The 18101-nt window shown below is 34.1% G+C and overlaps 2 protein-coding genes and 1 non-coding gene across 3 annotated transcripts; 2 read left to right on the forward strand and 1 right to left on the reverse strand.

The window, feature by feature from the left end:
- The first annotated feature begins 1488 nt into the window (after positions 1 to 1488).
- On the forward strand, positions 1489 to 7166 carry LOC143632293 (uncharacterized). The gene is made up of 4 exons (XM_077100849.1): positions 1489 to 1881; positions 2191 to 2249; positions 2350 to 2386; positions 7029 to 7166. The coding sequence occupies exons 1-4, from the start codon at positions 1755 to 1757 to the stop codon at positions 7142 to 7144; spliced, it is 339 nt and encodes a 112-aa protein (XP_076956964.1). The 5' UTR covers positions 1489 to 1754; the 3' UTR covers positions 7145 to 7166.
- Positions 7167 to 7919: 753 nt separating this feature from the next.
- On the forward strand, positions 7920 to 7993 carry TRNAN-GUU (transfer RNA asparagine (anticodon GUU)). The gene has a single exon. It is a non-coding gene; the product is annotated as a tRNA-Asn (tRNA).
- A 6363-nt stretch (positions 7994 to 14356) lies between these two features.
- Positions 14357 to 16914, reverse strand: LOC143632372 (putative glycerol-3-phosphate transporter 5). Its single transcript, XM_077100917.1, has 2 exons — positions 15876 to 16914; positions 14357 to 14980 (listed from the first exon to the last, which is right to left on the reverse strand). Exons 1-2 carry the CDS (start codon positions 16774 to 16776, stop codon positions 14565 to 14567), a joined length of 1317 nt encoding a protein of 438 aa, XP_076957032.1. The 5' UTR covers positions 16777 to 16914; the 3' UTR covers positions 14357 to 14564.
- Between the last annotated feature and the right edge of the window lie 1187 nt (positions 16915 to 18101).

Below are 18101 nucleotides of genomic sequence, written 5' to 3' on the forward strand. Positions count from 1 at the left end.
TAGCCAAACTTATGGGTTAATATGTAGCCAGAGTAAAAAGTTTGTTTAATTATAAGTGTATATATTAATTTCAACATGCATGTTCGGTTTATTCTGTTGTATGTGGTTAGAAACTTACTATAGCTCCCCTCATATTAATAGAAAACACTACAACAAAATCGTCTATTAGCATCGGCCACAAAATTATTTCACTATTTGCGTTGACCATAAAATCCTTGAATATAGATTTTATGGAAACAAAATAAATTATTTAATTTCAAAAAATTATTAAAATATAAAAAGTTGTTTTAAATGCAATATTTATTCATTTTTCTTGAATATTATTAAAGATTATCATTTATCAATGTGTATGCAGTTATGCATGCATGTATCAACAAGATTAGCTCACTACTTTTTTTTCCTAGTACTACAAAAACGAAAAATAAACAACATGCATCATCAAAAAGGAGATTAGACTTAGTCCCGTATCTCAAGAAAACCGTGTCATTTCGAAGTGTCCAAATATCCCACCACACAACAAAAATAATTGTGTCCATAATTTCTTTCTTAGCCAAAGTTAATGTTGAGTTAGCAAGTCAGTTCATAAGATCTGAAGGGAATCTCACTATTCAACCAAGTCCTAAATCTTTTGAACCGAATTGCACTCGCCATATACATGAAGATTTTTTTTCTAATGCATTCGAAGATAATTAGTAGTCGAGACATCAATACCCTTAGAAGCCATATTTATATTTGTTAGGAGACGATTTCCTAGAATCCGGTCATACCCTCCATTGACCATACCAACGAATATTGATTTTTTTGAGGTAAGCAAGATAACCAAATCATTTTACTCGAACCATCTAAAAGAGTTAAATCATCAATTCACTTCCTCACTTCCCTAACTGAGAATTCAGACATACCCATACCCTGATCCATAGACCATAACCACTTGTCTCATGCAAAAGAGATACACCTTCAATCAACTTTAGTAATTCAATGAAGTGAGTCATTTCCGCACCCCCTTAGGTTCCCGACGCCACTCCCACATATATATTACCCGGCACCCTTTGAACCACTAAACAAATTATTGTTTTTATGAAACTAAAAATACAGTATTATTTAATGTGTCAACATGATTATCTAACTATAACTTGCAATAGTCTCACCTTTTTTAAAACTAAAAATATGGGCTCATTTACCAATCAAGCACTTACAATAAAGTAACATATAAATGGACAATAAGTTGGGCCACAATCCCTTTTAAATTACATATCCTACTAAAAACAAAGCTCTAAGTCTCTTAGGGGCCGAAAAGTTAATATGCACGATCCTTATTAAGTAACTCTAGTCTCCACATCCTTCAGGGTTGGTAGACCAAATATATCGAAAGCATAAGGAATAAACGTGTGTGAATTCTCTAAACACGTTTTCTTGTGTGTAGCAACTTTGCTTATCTCCGCCTTAAACTCTTAAGTATGTATTCAATGGTTTACATATATACCGTAATCAATACAATAGATCAAATTAATACACACATTATGTCACCATAACTTGTTTAGAAAATGAAACCCATGACTTTTTGTGGGGACACTTTTGTCCCCTATTTCCACAATATTTACCTTTTAATTCAAAACCCCTAAGTCATTTCTTAAATCAAATTAATGGAACACAAAACGTGCAACCCATTAAACAAAATAGGGCAAAACAATAGCTTAATTATCAGCAACATGAGAATGGGCCCCTAAGTTTGTCTCTATAAATAACTTGGAATTATGCTCATCTTAATTACAAACCATTCTAAGTTTATCTCATATATTAAGTTTGCCTCACACATTATGAAGCTTTATATAATCTTTCTTATGTTTCTTATATCAAGCCTTCATAGTTATGAGGCTGAAGGTATGTTTACAGTTACTTGTGATCAAAGAAACTGTTACGATATATTAGTTAAAGTTTATTGCAATTATCATGTACTATCATAAGTAGTAGATACGATTTGATTAGGTTTTATTTTTTTTTTCTGTAACCATATTTGTGTCGTCGTGTCTTTTCTCGTCACATATTGGTTAGTCGTTGGCACTCTTCTTGTCATCATTTAATTTAAACTAAAGTATAAGAGAGCACATAATTATGTTATTAAAATAGATCATAAATATTATTACTCTAGATGTATTTTTATGTATATGTCTTCCTTTTGATATTATTAAGGTATAAGGATGGCTAAAGTGCTCACTTTATCAGCTGGTAGCAATCAAGAAATCATCAAGGTCACTATCTTAAATTGTTAATCATGATTTAAGTTATGTCAAAACATTTACACATTGGCAATGTTATTATATCTCATGATCTTTCGCTCGTATGTTACAGATTTCATCGATGGAAAATACTGATGAACTTATGTCAGGTACCATGTTAAAGAACAAAATACTAATATATCTTAAATTCTAATAGTTACCAAGAACTATAACACAGGATTGAGTTCAAGAGAATGGGTTTGAATTTGTGTGACTAATTTGTAGGAAATATGACATGATGAATACGTACTAATTTGGACACAATATCTATATTATATAAACACAAAATAGCAAATTTTTGGTTGACAACATATATATATATATATATATATATATATATATATATACTTTGGGTGGGAGTTATTCAACTACCAAATAACTACCTACCTATTAACTAACTATAATACTTAGGATATTAATACAATGCAATTAATTAGGTTATAAGTCTTGATTAAATATTTCCAACAAGAACTATCATCTCAAAGATTAATGAAGACGTACTACTACAACGTGCCAAAATATATATATCACACACCTGACATTTAACTTCGTGAACAACATATATGTACTTTCGAAAGTTACATATATTAGTTTTTTCCTTTTTATTTTGGTAAAGATTAATAAAATATAAATATAATGAAAAATAAAAGTTAAAAGTAAAATTGGTTAACCGTCACTACAAGAAATTTGGGTCTTTAATCACACATAGTATGTGTGGGTAAAAACCTATTATGTGTTGGTAGATTTATTTACCTACATAAAAATTAAGTGTCATGATGTGTTGCCTCAGGGCTGTTGAGATAGATCATTACCCACACATCAATTATGTGTGGGTACAAAGAACTCTATACCTACACTTATATGTGTGGCTAAAACCAATAACTATGTGTGGTTAAAAGTATTCTTTGAGTTGCAGCTGACATGACAGATGATGTGGACGATGACATGGATATATAAATGTGTAGATAAAAGGTAAAATTATGTGTGGGTAAAACCAGTCAATATCGACACATTGATTTCAAAATGTGTAGAAAAGATATATAAATGTGTTAGTAAAATTGTGTATATGTATGAACATTTTTCACAATATGTATAGATAAAAATCTTTAAATACATACATACAAAGAAATACAACATATGAAAATGTAAATAGAAAATATGGGACCAAAATTACCATTCATAATTAAAAATCAACACCATCTTTCAAACCACTAAGGAAAGTAGTAGTTATAGACACTAAAATACTTAATCTAACAAAACATAAACTATTCATAAGTATCTACAAGTTTATAGAAAAAACTAAAACTACTTCACTATTCACCACACTTTGATGTATCATCTTAAGATATCCCTCACGTGCTTGGTGGAGAAGACAAAATTTACACTCAATCAGTCTTCGTTCCATAATTGTGCATTTGCTTTTAACTATTTCATGTTCATCCACTAGTTCGATGGAAGAGGCTTTGATTTCCAAGTAGTACTCATGGTGTTACTAATAACAACAAAATCATGTCCCGACCTTTGCAAACAAACAGAACTTCGTCCAAGTACATTCTTAGTAATTGACTCGTCCCTCATTTATCCAAAGAATGTTGCTTTCTCAGTTTCATGATATACTCCTTTAATAACAAAAAGAAGACAATTGCAATACATTAAATATCTATCAAATAATTAATATTTAAAGATAGAAATGAGCAAGTATACTTTCACTTATATTGCCGCTAAACTTACTTATATTGCAGCCACGTCTCTAGATATCTTACACTTTTCTGCATCCTAGTGTGTAAGCGGCCAGCCTCAAGTTAACCCGATGAATAATTCAAACCATAACCTTTATTTACATAACCAAAACAACATTAAATACTAGAGTGAATTCAATAATAATTAATAATACAATAGTTAGAATATTAAAAAAATGTTACCATGCATTTTGTCCCGCACCACATATTCAAAGATTTTCCTGGTTTGCTAACATTAGAAGAGGTTTGGTCTTCACCTTTCTTGGATCTTCCGATCCTCCAATCTCCTTTGAATTAATCATATAGGTTTGCTCAGTGACCTGCCCATACACCTTCTTCTATGTTTGCAAGTATAGGTTGTGCAAAAAAAACCTCTAAAAACAATTTAATTTATTACACGCTTTTTCTCTATAAAAGTGCAATATAAAATATGCAAAAGCTTACGAGTCTAACTGATGGTTTCAGTGCGCAAGCTGGAGTTGTATCAGTTAAGTATCATGTCTGTATAATATATATATATATATATATATATGTATATCATTATGTCAACAATAGAATATCCAGATTCTAGCACTAAACAAACTACATGGATCATTAAAGCACTAAAAGTATTTGCCAATAGTTTATCTTATCACCACTTGGAGCGTGAGAGCACTTGGAAACAAACTCAATAAGATGTGTTTTCTCTTGTGAGATAGTTCTGGCATTTTGCCTATAATAACATCGATAACTGAAATTCTCAAACTCCATTATCATTGGATTCATGCATTCTAATCCCTATTAGCATATCCCCTGGTAACATTTATTCTTACGAAGTAAATACAATTAGGGCACAATAATCAAAGCGCCATCAAGGGTGCAGGCCTAAAGAATTAAAAATTGATCTATTCAATTACTAAAATCATTGCAGCAGAAAACAAACGATAAATAAATTAACCAAACAAATAACCCAAAACAGAACAACAAAAATCAGAACCAGTAACAGTAACAATCTGGTCGAGCGATCGGAATGATGCAAGGTTTCGAGCGAGTGTTGGTGGAACTGCCGGAGAAAGAAAGGTCTACTGCAATATGTCGATGGTAATTGCGGTCGGTGTTGTCTTCTGGTCGATGATTTCAATTGTTTTAGGGTATCCCTTGGGTTAGACAGAGATCGATGATGACTATTGGGGTTATTATTCTAGCGGCTTGTGTTGAAATTTTGAACCACATTTGCAAAAGATTTTTGGCGGCTGTTAAAAATTTCACGAAACTCCATTTCACAATTGCACACACAATTATAATGATAATGGGCATGGCATAATAAAATAAGTCTAACACGAGATTTAACGTGGTTCGATCAAAAGGTTTGACCTATATATTTTCACGCGCTACGTACCAAGGGTTTCTTATTATTTCTATCATATAAGATATTACAAGTACAAATGGGATAAATAATTATATAATACAAATTAGAATTAAACCTCATTTAACTTAATTAACAAGAAATAACTTAAACTAACTGTATTCCATGGTAGGTTAAGACTAGTCAACCCATAACCATCGCCATCACCTAAATTGTGATTATATTTGACCTAAGAACGGGCTTTACCTGCACACGTTGATTTAATAAATAAAAAATTAACTAATTAGTTCAACATAAACGATCCTAACAGACACTAATTCCTTATAAGTGGCCATCATTGGTTCCAATGGACCATGACTCATATCACTTAACCACTAGAGACCTTTATTGACCATCAATGACCCAATTGAATGTCATTTATCTTAGTTAACCAATAACTCTAACCAACCATAATTGATCAATAATGCACAAAGTAATTTAGTCTCCGATCCCGGTTGGTCCGTAAGGCCTTTGGTGGGGGCAAGGTGTCCAAACGGGGTTGGATCGACACGAGGCTCTGTGAGGGTACTCGGGACCATGAGATATGACTGTCCAAGAGAAATGAACCCCCTTTCGTGTCATGAAGGGCCCGCGGGCCAGGGCGTGGCGCCTTTTCTTATGGTGTGTTTATTCAATATCTACACATATTATACATTTTAACTATGTGTAGATATTTAGTTTGCCAAGTTATTTATAAAACATAAATATATAATTATTTACCTAAGTTATATGTACCAATTAACTACGCATATTGTATACATTTTCAAATATGTGTAGCCATTTATTTTTCCACGTCATTTGCATAAAAAAATAAATTTTTACTTTTTTTTAATTTATCTACATATTTACTTACAAATATTATGTGTTGATAAACATAATCAATTATCCACACATATATTAGTTTTTAACGTATGTGTAGATAATTTACCTACACATAATAAAAAAGTTTGGTAATTTAATATAAAATTCATCGTCAATTTCGGAAGGAAAATTTTCCATCAGTGCCAAATTTGGCTAAAAGGTATTACCAACATATATTAAGTGTTACTAGTAATGAAAAAGATATCCTCAACCATTAACTACACATAAGCAAAAATGTGTAGATGTTTACCCACACATTGGCATGTGTAGGTAAATTATGTGTGGATAAACACCCCAATTTCTTGTAGTGCGTATTTTTCACAAGTTTTTAAGTTAAAGTGATTTCGTTAGAACCCTCCCTTGTTTTTGTGTGTGTGTGTTTGTGTGTGTGTATATATATATATAACACGGATTTTATTTATATTTAACATTTTCTCTCGTAGTTGTTATAAGTAACACTTTTTAAACACCGATTAAGCTAGTTCAATAATAAGTTACAAAATAAATATCTCTTTTTTAGTAATTTATAGTTTTTTCTTTAGTTTAGTATGATGACAGGACACAAATATTGTAACAAATGAAACATAAACCCAATACAAACTCAAGCTTAATTTAGTCAAGTATACGTAACTTCCTTAAAACTAAAAAGAGGTGCCCATCATGTTAGCTAGTAACAAGTCTCGACTTAAACGCAATCGCATGATCAAAATTCAAATATAAAACTTGTTCTCTTGTATTTCTCAAGTTGTTTCTTATATCTATTTGCAGGAGTAAACAGGAAACTTATGACAAAAACTAAGGATGTTGTGAACGAGCCCAATGCTAATGACGTAGACGTCGTCGATTACACTCCTGCCAGGAACAAGTCTCCAATACACAACTAAAGATTAAACATATATATAAGAAAATATTGAAATAGTTAAATACTTAAATTGGATACTTATGTAGTAAGGGTATTAAAAATATATATGTAATGAAAATAGGAATCACAAATCCCATGTTGAGGTTTGTGGGATTTCTTTATATATCTATATTTGTATAATATGATTATGTTTAGTTATGAATGTTTGTCTGTTTTTATGAATCGGTATGATTTTATAAACTTGTAGACTTATTTGGTTACGTGTATTGAAGATTATAAATAGTAGAACACCGAAGCTATTTCAGTTAATCATGAATAATCCTTTTACCATCCCGACGGTCGCAAACAACAAACCTTAGTTAAAAATGCAAGAAGAAGAATCTAGTACTTCTTGACAGACTTCATACACTCTCAATATTTAACTCCCCAAACACACGTCTTTTTCCTTTCCATGATGAATATCATACTTAGATGTCTACCGACCCGACAATACAAACTGCTTCTTATAATGTACCTTGGGTACAAGTTTGTGAGCGGACATGGACATATATTGTTATAACGCAGACATGAACATATATTGTTATAACATAACCGTGTCAAACATGTGATTCATTCAATCTTAGTAGCAGAAGACTCAAGACTGTGTTGTAGATTTTGATTAGAAACTATCTTGTTTTAGTTCATAGCAAGTACATTTTCATTTGAAATCAAAATGCTGATACAAATAGTAAGTTTCATGAAGTGTCCTTTGAACCAATAAGTGATGATAAATATATATTAATTAATGCATAAGATCAGCTGGAATAGCTCAATTGGTTAGAGCGTGTGGCTGTTAACCACAAGGTCGGAGGTTCAAGCCCTTCTTCTAGCGATTATTTTATTTTATTTTTGGCTTTTACTTTAAAATTTGAATCCCTAATAATCAATTATAATAATCTAAACATATCTGACTTATATTACATTATTAGTATTATTATCATCTCTAGACATTAAAATTTTCATTGATATGTTAGATAATAAGTCTTTTATATAAATTAATAAAGGATGTATATACATACATACACGAGACTAGCATTTAAACTTGATCTTTAATCCCGCCTCCCCGCACATCTCTCTTCCAAATCGGATCAAGATCTTCACAAACGTCTCAGTTTGAGAAGTTATTTGCTAAAAACTCATCTGCAGGCTCCTTTTAGCTTTTGCTAATTTAAATCGGCTTTTGTTTATCTAAGATTATTTTCTTAAACTTAAGTTTTTCATTTTCAGAAAATATTCCTAGTTCTTCTGAAAAAAAAGGATTTTTAATTTCTTTTGTGTTTTTAGGTTATAAGTGAAGTTGATCTTATTGTAATTGTGAATAATTAATATGACAAAATTGGTATCTACAATCTAAATACATTTATATCTTAAGAATACTCGCTTCGAAAGGTTAACGAATAGTTTGCGGTATCAATTGTTCACAATAGTTCAGGGGGTCAATTGTCAATTGTTAATAGTTCAGGTCCCATTGTAATAGTTTTGTAACGTTTTCGTTATCAAGTCTGTTAATTAAGTTGATTGTCTGTAACTATAATAACGATCAGGTAGCTAATAAACGGTTTAGCTTGTTGATGAATATTCTCTTCTCTCTCTCAGATTCTGTTATTCTAATTCAAGCTATCAATTCGTATCAAAGCTAATGATTCCATCGGTAACCTGTATCCAATTCTATCAAATTTGTTCGTTTCAATTCAATTAATCTGAAATTGATCATTTGTTCGATCAATTTCTGTCCGTTTCGTTTTCAATTCACCTAAAATTGATCAATTGTTCAATCAGTTTCTTTCAATTTCAATTCAATTGGCTCTAAAATTTGCCCTAAAATTCAATGGCGTCTACTCGTAATCAAGAAATGGAGCGTATGGTTAAAGATCATGAGAACTCATTGTCTCGTTTGGAAAAATCGAATGATCAAAATCTGTCAGAGTTAATTGGACTTAAGGCAACTTCAGAGACGATGAAGGCACAAATGGATGCAATTCTCAAGAAATTGGATCAATTATCCAATAATAACAATCACAATCATGAAGGCAGTGGTAATAGGAACAACACTGATGAAGAGCAATTCAATCACAGGGAGAATTTTGATGGAACAAGATGCAGTCACAACAATAATCGGTTCTCGAAAGTCGAATTCCCCAAATTCGATGGAACAGATGTTGAAGGCTGGTTGTATAAGTGTGAACATTTTTTCTCCATTGATGAGACTCCTGAAGCTTACAAGGTCAGATATGCAGCAGCTCATGTTGAAGGAAGAGCCCTGTAATGGCACCAGTCACACATCAAATCTCAAGGCGGAAGATTACTATCACAGATTCCATGGAGTGATTATGAAAGATCAATTACAGCAAGATTTGGTGCAACGTTAATTGAATATGCTATGGGAGCCTTGAAGGCTTTAAGTCAAGATGATGATCTTGAAGAGTATTGTGACAATTTTGACATACTCTTGAACAAGGTAATTTTACCTGAGGAATATTCTTTAAGTCTATTCATGGAGGGCCTCAAACCAGAGATTAAATGTCATATCAAACTGCTTAAACCTAAGACCCTTAAAGACACTTACCTATTAGCCCGTTTACAAAATCAAGCCAACATTACCTTAGCCTCAAATAAACCTATCAGTTATACCAACAAAAACAATCATCCTTTCAAAACTTCTTTCACTTCTAATGCCACCAAATTACCCTTACTTCCTACTCCTCCCAACCCTGCTCCTCTAAATTCTTTTAAACCAAACCCTGCTCGCAAATTATCTCTTTCTAGTAAAGAATTGGAAGAGAAAAGGTCCAAGGGGGAATGTTTTTGGTGTAATGACCGTTATACACTGTAAAGGAAAAAACAACAAGCAATTGTTTTTGTTTGAAATCATTGAAGGGGAAAACAATGTTGAAACTCAAGAACCAACTATTGTTGAACCAATTCAAGAACCAGATCCTCACATCTCTTTCCATGCCCTTACTGGTATTCCCTCTTTTTCCACGATGAAAATCATAGGAGCAATCGGCACTAAACAATTGCAGGTTCTTATTGACAGTGGGTCTACCCACAACTTTGTTAATGAAAAATTAGTTGAAAAGTTGCACTTTCCTAGTTCATGAAGTGGCTAATATGCCAGTTACCATTGCTGATGGTACTAAGCTTCCTTGCATGAAAATTTGTAAAGATTTCAATGGATTATGCAAGGTAGTTGGTTCAAGGCAGACATGATGGTTATTCCATTAAGTAACTATGATATTGTTTTAGGAATTCAATGGTTACAAACTCTAAACGATATCATGTGGAATTTCAAGTCCTTGATTATGAAATTCACAGTGGATAACCATACCTTTGAACTCAAAGGCTCTACTGCAACTAGTGTTAGTCTGTGCTCAATGGAAAAAATGAATTTTTGGCTTCAAGATTCAAACCAGACCATTGAGAGTCAACTTTTTAGCTTACATACAGAAGGCCACACTCATTTCCAACACCAACCTCTTGTTGAGGAAATTCAAAGCAATGATCCCTTAAATGCTTTATTAGCACGATATGGGATATCTTTGAAATCCCTAAAGGTCTTCCCCCCTTCTAGATCTTGTGACCATAAGATCAGACTAAAGGATGAAAACATTATTCTGAACTTGAAACCATATAGGTATCTAGGTACTCAGAAATCCATCATTGAACAAATGACCCAAGAATTAATGGATTCTGGAGTAATTCGTAATAGTACTAGTTCCTTTGCAGCTCCTGTGGTTCTAGTAAAGAAAAAAGATGGGTCGTGTCATATGTGTGTTGACTATAGAAGGTTAAATGATGCTACTATCAAAGATGGATTTCCTATTCCCTTGATTGACGAATTACTAGATGAATTGGGGGGGGGGGGGGGTCTACTGTTTTCTCTAAGCTAGACTTATGATCCGGTTACCATCAAATAAGAATGTTTGAAGATGACATTCACAAAACAGCCTTCAAAACACATCAGGGTCACTATGAATTCCTAGTTTTACCCTTTGGATTGACTAACGCACCAACAACATTTCAGTCACTCATGAATGAGACTTTCAAAACTGTTTTGAGGAAATCTACCTTAGTTTTCTTTGATGACATTCTGATCTATAGTAAAACAATGGATCAGCATATCAAGGACTTACAACAAGTATTACAGTTAATGAGGCAAAACTCACTCAAAGCTAAGAGATCCAAATGTACTTTTGGTGGCCACAAGGTGGAGTACTTAGGACATATCAAAACTGGTGAAGGGGTTGCTACCGATCCTAATAAAATCAAGGCTATACAAGACTGGCCTTACCCTACTACAGTTAAACAATTAAGGGGTTTCCTTGGTTTAGCAGGGTATTATAGGCGTTTTATAAGAGGATTTGGAGCCATTGCTAAACCCTTAACTGAACTTCTTAAGAAAGATGCATTCCAATGGAACAAGGAAGCTCAAAACTCATTTGATTCTTTAAAGCTAGCCTTAAGCACTCCTCCTGTTCTAGCTTTACCAGATATGTCCAAGGTATTTGTTATAGAAACTGACGCATCTTCAAAGGGTTTAGGAGCTGTTTTAATGCAAGATAAACACCCTATAGCTTTTATTAGTAAAGCTTTGTCTATTAGACAACAATCTCTATCGGTATATGAGAAGGAGTTACTGGCCATTTTATTAGCGGTTAAAAGCTGGCATCATTATTTGATAACGAAGCACTTCATTATCAAAACCGATCAACAAAGTTTGAAACATTTGTTAGACCAGAAAATTATAACTCCTTTACAACATACTTGGTTATCCAAACTTCTGGGTTACAGTTATGAAATTTGCTATAAAAAAGGTTGTGACAATACTGCTGCAGATGCCTTATCTAGAGTACAAGGTTTGGGTTTGCTAACATTAACCCTAAACACTATTCAACCTCTTATGTTGGATAGACTTAAAAATGGATGGAATTCAGACAAGATGCTACAGTTGCAGCAAGGTAAAATGATCAAACATTATACATGGGATGATTATCTTCTTAAAAGGAAGCAGAAACTTGTGGTGGCCAATAATTCTCCATTAAAAAATTACATTATTAAATGGTGCCATGACTCTCAATTAGAGGTGCACAAATCGGTTTTTTTAAAAAAACCGGTTCGGTTATTAACCGGACCGGTTTTTTTTGGACCGGAAAAAAACCGAACCGGTTAATAACCGGACCGGTTAATAACCGGTTTTTTCATCTCAAAACCCTAACCGGTCTAACCGGTTAGGACCGGTTTAGAAACCGGTTAGAACCGGTTAATAAACCGGTTTTTTTATTAACCGGTTTTTTAAAAACCGGTTTTTAACCGGTTTTTTTTTTTTTTTTTTTTTTTTTAATAACCATAAAAAACGGCCAAAAAACCAAAAATACGGCTATATGCCCGTTATACAACGGTCAAAACCGGTTTAACCGGTTAACCGGTTATAAAAAAACCGGTTTATAAAAAAACCGGTTAACCGGTTTTTTTATAACCGGTTATTAAAAAAAACCGGTTTTTTTTATAACCGGTTTCAAAACCGGTTTTGGCTCTAAAACTTAAAACCGATATACAAACCGGCGGTTTGTAAACCGGTCAAACCGGTTTTTAAAAAACCGGTTTTTTTAAAAACCGGTTTCCGGTTTAAACCGGTCAAACCGGTTTTTAAAAAACCGGTTTTTTTAAAAACCGGTTTCCGGTTTAAACCGCCAAACCGGCTCGGGAACCGGTTTTTTTGTGCACCTCTACTCTCAATTGGGTGGTCATTCTGGGTTTAAACCTACTTTATCTAAAGTCAAAGAGATGTTCTATTGGAAAGGTTGTAGCAAGGAGGTTCATAGGTTCATTAAAGAATGCACCAAGTGTCAAAGAGCAAAGTATGAAACCTTGGCATACCCAGGTCTACTACATGTGCCCTTATCCATTTTTAGTGACATTTCAATGGATTTTATATCCGGGCTACCTAAGGTTCAAGGTAAAGATACTATTTTAGTAGTGGTAGACAGATTGACTAAATTTGGGCATTTTATTCCATTGTCTCATCCCTACATAGCAGCTACTATTGCACAATTATTCCTAGATAACATCTTCAAATTGTGACTGATAGAGATCCCATTTTTATAAGTCAATTCTGGAGGGATTTTTTGAAATTGCAAGGGATTACACAAGCTTTATCTAGTGCCTATCACCCCCAATCCGATGGGCAGACTGAGGTGTTAAACAGATGTTTGGAATCGTATCTAAGATGTATGTTTATGGATACCCCCTTGCAGTGGGTTAAATGGTTGCCATTAGCTCAGTGGTGGTATAATATTTCTTGGCATTCAGCCATAGGTATGACACCTTACCAGGCTTTGTATGGATTTAAGCCCTCAATTCATATACCCTACATACCAGGAGATACTCAGATTGCAACCGTGGAAGAACTTCACAGGGATAGAGAACATATGATCAACCAGTTGAAACGCAATTTGGAACAAACAAGAAATCGTATGAAACAATTGGGAGACAAGAAACGAACAGATCGACAATTTAAAGTAGGGGACTGGGTTTACCTCAAACTAAGACCATATGTGCAATCCTCGTTAAAGATCCAACATAACAAAAGGCTGAATCCACGATATTACGGTCCTTTTTTAATTTTGGAACGAATTGGCGTTGTTGCTTATCGGCCAGACATTCCAAAAGACTCAGATATTCATCCCACTTTTCACGTGTCTTTACTGAAACTGGCTCATGGAGATCATCAGTTAATTCATCCCCTTTCATCAGGACCGCGATTTCATTTGTAACCAAGGGCAATCCTGGATAGGCGAGTCGTTAGGCGTGGAAATAAGTCCGTTATGCAATTGTTAGTTCACTGGTCAGAATTACCAATTTCTGAAGCAACTTGGGAGTTCTCTGATTAATTTCAGCTCAGGTCTCCTTCATTTTCTTTTTGAGGTCAAAAAGTTCAAAAACAGGGGAGTATTGATACATTCACAATAGTTCAGGGGGTCAATTGTCAATTGTTAATAGTTCATGTCCCATTGTAATAGTTTTGTAACGTTTTAGTTATCAAGTCTGTTAATTGAGTTGATCGTCTGTAACTATAATAACGATCAGATAGCTAATAAACGGTTTAGCTTGTTGATGAATATTCTCTTCTCTCTCTCTCTCTCTCTCTCTCTCAGATTCTGTTATTCTAATTCAAGCTATCAGAAGTATATATCTTCAAATGTATAGTATTTTACATGATACAAATATATTTTAAATCTATGCATAAAGAATACACAAAAACAACAATCACTCAACCTCAATTTGCAATCCCACTAAACCAAAGCCATTTTCCCTCATTAACCTTCCCTCTAATCTCACTTCTCACAACCCGAACCAATAACAACCCCGCAATAGCTAAAGACAATATAAGCATCAAAAACACACTATTCCACCCTCGTGTAGATATATACCCGGCCAAAAGCGGGCCCAGGGCTGCACCAACCGAACCAGTACCATCGATAATCGCACTGACGGTAGCCAAGGCTCAAGAATTCCCCTTGATCGAGCTTTGTACCAAGATCGGCTGCAACTGCTGTTGTGATAAGTGCATATGGCCCGTTTACCAGTAGGCCCGAAAGGAACATTAACAGAATGTTGCTAAACATTGAAATGCTTCCGTAAAAACGGTATAGAACGAGAGCGGGAATTGATAGTGTTAGGAATGTGACTGAAGTGACTGCACGCGCGTCGATTAAGTCGGATATGTATCCTGCTAAGATCCCGCCGATAACACCTCCGATATCGAATATTGTTGAAAGTATTCCAGCTGTTTTTTGAGATAAATTCACTCCCGCCACAGCTTCATACACAAATGAAAGCTTGATTAGTCTATATTCGTCAGACATATTATACATATTCGTCTATCAAGAACTTTTAACAACCAATCATTTTAACTGTTTCGTTTCTATATTACATATAATTTGAGGGTAATTATGTCATTTTTTATATTTAACTTTGTGATTACATATAATCAAATATATGTAATCACAAGTTTACATATTGTGTAAAAACAGACATACATAAATCATAAAATCATGTAAAAAATGGCAAAACTACCCTCAAATAAATATAAATACATAAAATGATTGGTTCTTAAGAATTCTAAAAGTTCTTAAATTATTTGAAAGTTATGAAATGACACTGATCCTATACATATAAAAATCAAATTGCTATATCCCTAAAAACTTTGTAAGTATCATATGCTGATATGCATATCCAAACCTAATTCTGCATATCATATATATCATCTTTAATCACTAGATATCCATTTTAATATATTTTATTAAGCTTAAGGGCTTCGTGCGGCTGGTTTAAGCCAGCTGGTGGTGGCCTTTTGCTATTGGGCTCTGTTTGTTGGTCGTTCAAAAAAAATCACAATATGACAATTTTACCCTTATTTATCTCAAAACTTTAAAAATTCATATGTACTCATTTTATAACTCAAACTTTTTACTGCATTTTTCGTTGGCATTACAGAAATTAACCTCGATGTTCGACAACTTATTGCTGCGTTTTTTATTGTTTTGTCTGCAATTTACAGCAAATATACAAGACGCATGAACATTCAATATGTAAGTGTATTTCGTCTATTCATCCACAACTATGCATACTTAATACTATCAAATTGCAAAAGATAATTTTAAGATATCTTGAACTTAACATATTCATGTAAAAATCAAAACTTTAAAGCATACCTGTGTGCTTTATGTAAAAGGGCAACCAATACAAGAACGTATACGCCACGAGCTTCGAAAAAAACAAGCAAAACGCAAACGGAACCACCCCCGGCAACTTCCACGCTTCTAAAAACCCGATCGCAGTCTTCCCATCATCACCGTCATCTTCGGTTCCCACATTCCGCATTTCCACCAAAGCCGTACCCTCGGTTTCCATTCCCATTACACCGTCGTCATCGTCATCACCACCGGGCAACTCAAGCCCGTTACTTTCCGGACTCACAACAAGAAACGAGTAAACAAACCCCGACATTACAATAATAATCACCCCGGGCACGACAAACGCCCACCCCCACCCGAACCCCAAAACCGACGACGCGACAACCGACCCGACAATATTCCCGACGGAAGTATGCGAGTTCCAAACCCCCATGATCAACCCGCGTTTCGACTTCCCGAACCAATTCCCCATCACCGCAACCACACACGGCCACCCGACCGACTGAAACACCCCACAACATATTTGAATTACAATAAAGAACCCTAATTTATGAATATTAAGCCAAAACCCTAACCCGAAGAGAACAGTGAATAGCCCACTACCCATCATTCCAATCGTGAGGAATATTCTGAGGTCGATTCGGTCGCCGACGTGGCCGGAGAAGAACATGGCGACGGCGTAAGTGGATAAGAAGGATAAGTCGAGTTCGCCGAGACGGGCGGCGGTGAACGGCGGCTGCCATTGGGATTGGAGGGTGGATTTGACGATGGATGGGGGTTTACGGGAGGCGTGGAAGGTGGTGTAGGATAAGAAGGTTATTATTATGGTGGAGAGTTGGTGGGAGGTGAATGATGGTGGTGGTGGTGGGTTTGGGGGGTTATTATTATTATTGTTAATATTATTATAAAGGGGTTTCATTGGATCGATTGGTGGATTGGAAATGGAATCATTAAGTTGCAGGTTTGATGAAGATGAAGAGTGTGATTTGTGGATCTTGCAGGTTACTTAGAATGTAAGGTTTGACTTTTGGTTAGTCATTAATTTTGACTTTTCCTTACATTCTTGACCCGGGATTAATCACGAGCTTAAGGAAAACCGTCACTGTGAAAAAACTCATTGACTCTGGTGGTCTTTTATCGAATTGGTAATTGACTATTTGGTTCGGATTATTCAAATTTGAATTTAGGGTTATTCTGATCTGAATCTATTGGAATTTAATTTGAATCGGATACAAAAATTATACGAAGGCATAACAAAATTTTTGTAATTTTTGATTCATGGCATTTTACTGTTTTAGAATCACAATAAACATACAAAATCGGAAACTAAAAATTAGTCAACTCGAAATAAACATACAAAACCAGAAAATAAAATCAAGTTATTTTTTCGTATACGGATATCCGAATAACCCGTACAATTCGAATTTTTTACATTTTGTACCTGAACCCCAAATTAGTTATACGGAAATTTGGATATTCGGATCAGACTAATTCGGTTTGGATCGATTCAATCAGAATAAGAATTCGGATCAGTTTGGATTTCAGTTTTTTTCATATTACAGTTTTTAAGTTGAGTCGGGATATGAACACGAGAAAAGTTTTTTTCTTTTTAAATAGATAAATAAATACTTCAAACATAAAGTAAACTCAATCAAGACGGAACATTAACTTTCAACAAGTCATGTTAAGCTTATAGTTAGAGTATGCTTGGGATTGAGTTTGCAAATAACTTATTGGCTTATTGACTTTTTCAAAAAGCTATTTTGAAAAGTCATTATTTAATGCTTTTAAAAAATTATTTTTTGACCATTTTTAAAAACTAAAATAAAAGAGATTTTTATAATGAACACATTTTTTAACTTATTAGCTTTTTAAAAAAAACCAGTAAGTCAATCAAGTGTTTTCAAATTAAATCCTAAACATGCTTGTAGATGAACGTGTGTTGGATCTTTTGATCCATATAATATTTAGGGCCACGGCCACTAGTCTTGTCACTTGTGTGCCAAATAATAGGCTTCTACAAACGGCCCACTAGTCTCATCAAGTTAATACTAACTTGGTTTTGTGTACATCGGTTCTCTTAAGCATATATCCCAACACGCCTCCATGTGAGTTATTCACTAACCGTTAGACTGGTTAAATTGATGAACCGGATCAGACGTGTGTACCAGACTTTAAAATCCTTTTAGAGACTATAAATTTTCTTTATTCTAAAATATATTTTATCGGTTTATTACTTCTCAA

The sequence above is a fragment of the Bidens hawaiensis genome, unplaced genomic scaffold (assembly GCF_021521415.1).
Source record: "Bidens hawaiensis isolate Kalapana, Puna unplaced genomic scaffold, B.hawaiensis_p1.1 tig00006387_1, whole genome shotgun sequence".
NCBI lineage: Eukaryota > Viridiplantae > Streptophyta > Magnoliopsida > Asterales > Asteraceae > Bidens > Bidens hawaiensis.

What these genes read in the sequence shown, in the direction of transcription:
- LOC143632293 (XM_077100849.1), top strand. Translation starts at nt 1,755, where the DNA reads ATGCTCATCTTAATTACAAACCATTCTAAGTTTATCTCATATATTAAG. An exon ending in TCATAGTTATGAGGCTGAAG is followed by an intron (nt 1,882 to 2,190) that starts GTATGTTTACAG and finishes GATATTATTAAG; the next exon opens with GTATAAGGATGGCTAAAGTG. An exon ending in TACTGATGAACTTATGTCAG is followed by an intron (nt 2,387 to 7,028) that starts GTACCATGTTAA and finishes ATCTATTTGCAG; the next exon opens with GAGTAAACAGGAAACTTATG.
- LOC143632372 (XM_077100917.1), bottom strand. Translation starts at nt 16,776, where the DNA reads ATGAAACCCCTTTATAATAATATTAACAATAATAATAATAACCCCCCA. An exon ending in CTTTTACATAAAGCACACAG is followed by an intron (nt 14,981 to 15,875) that starts GTATGCTTTAAA and finishes TTGTGTATGAAG; the next exon opens with CTGTGGCGGGAGTGAATTTA.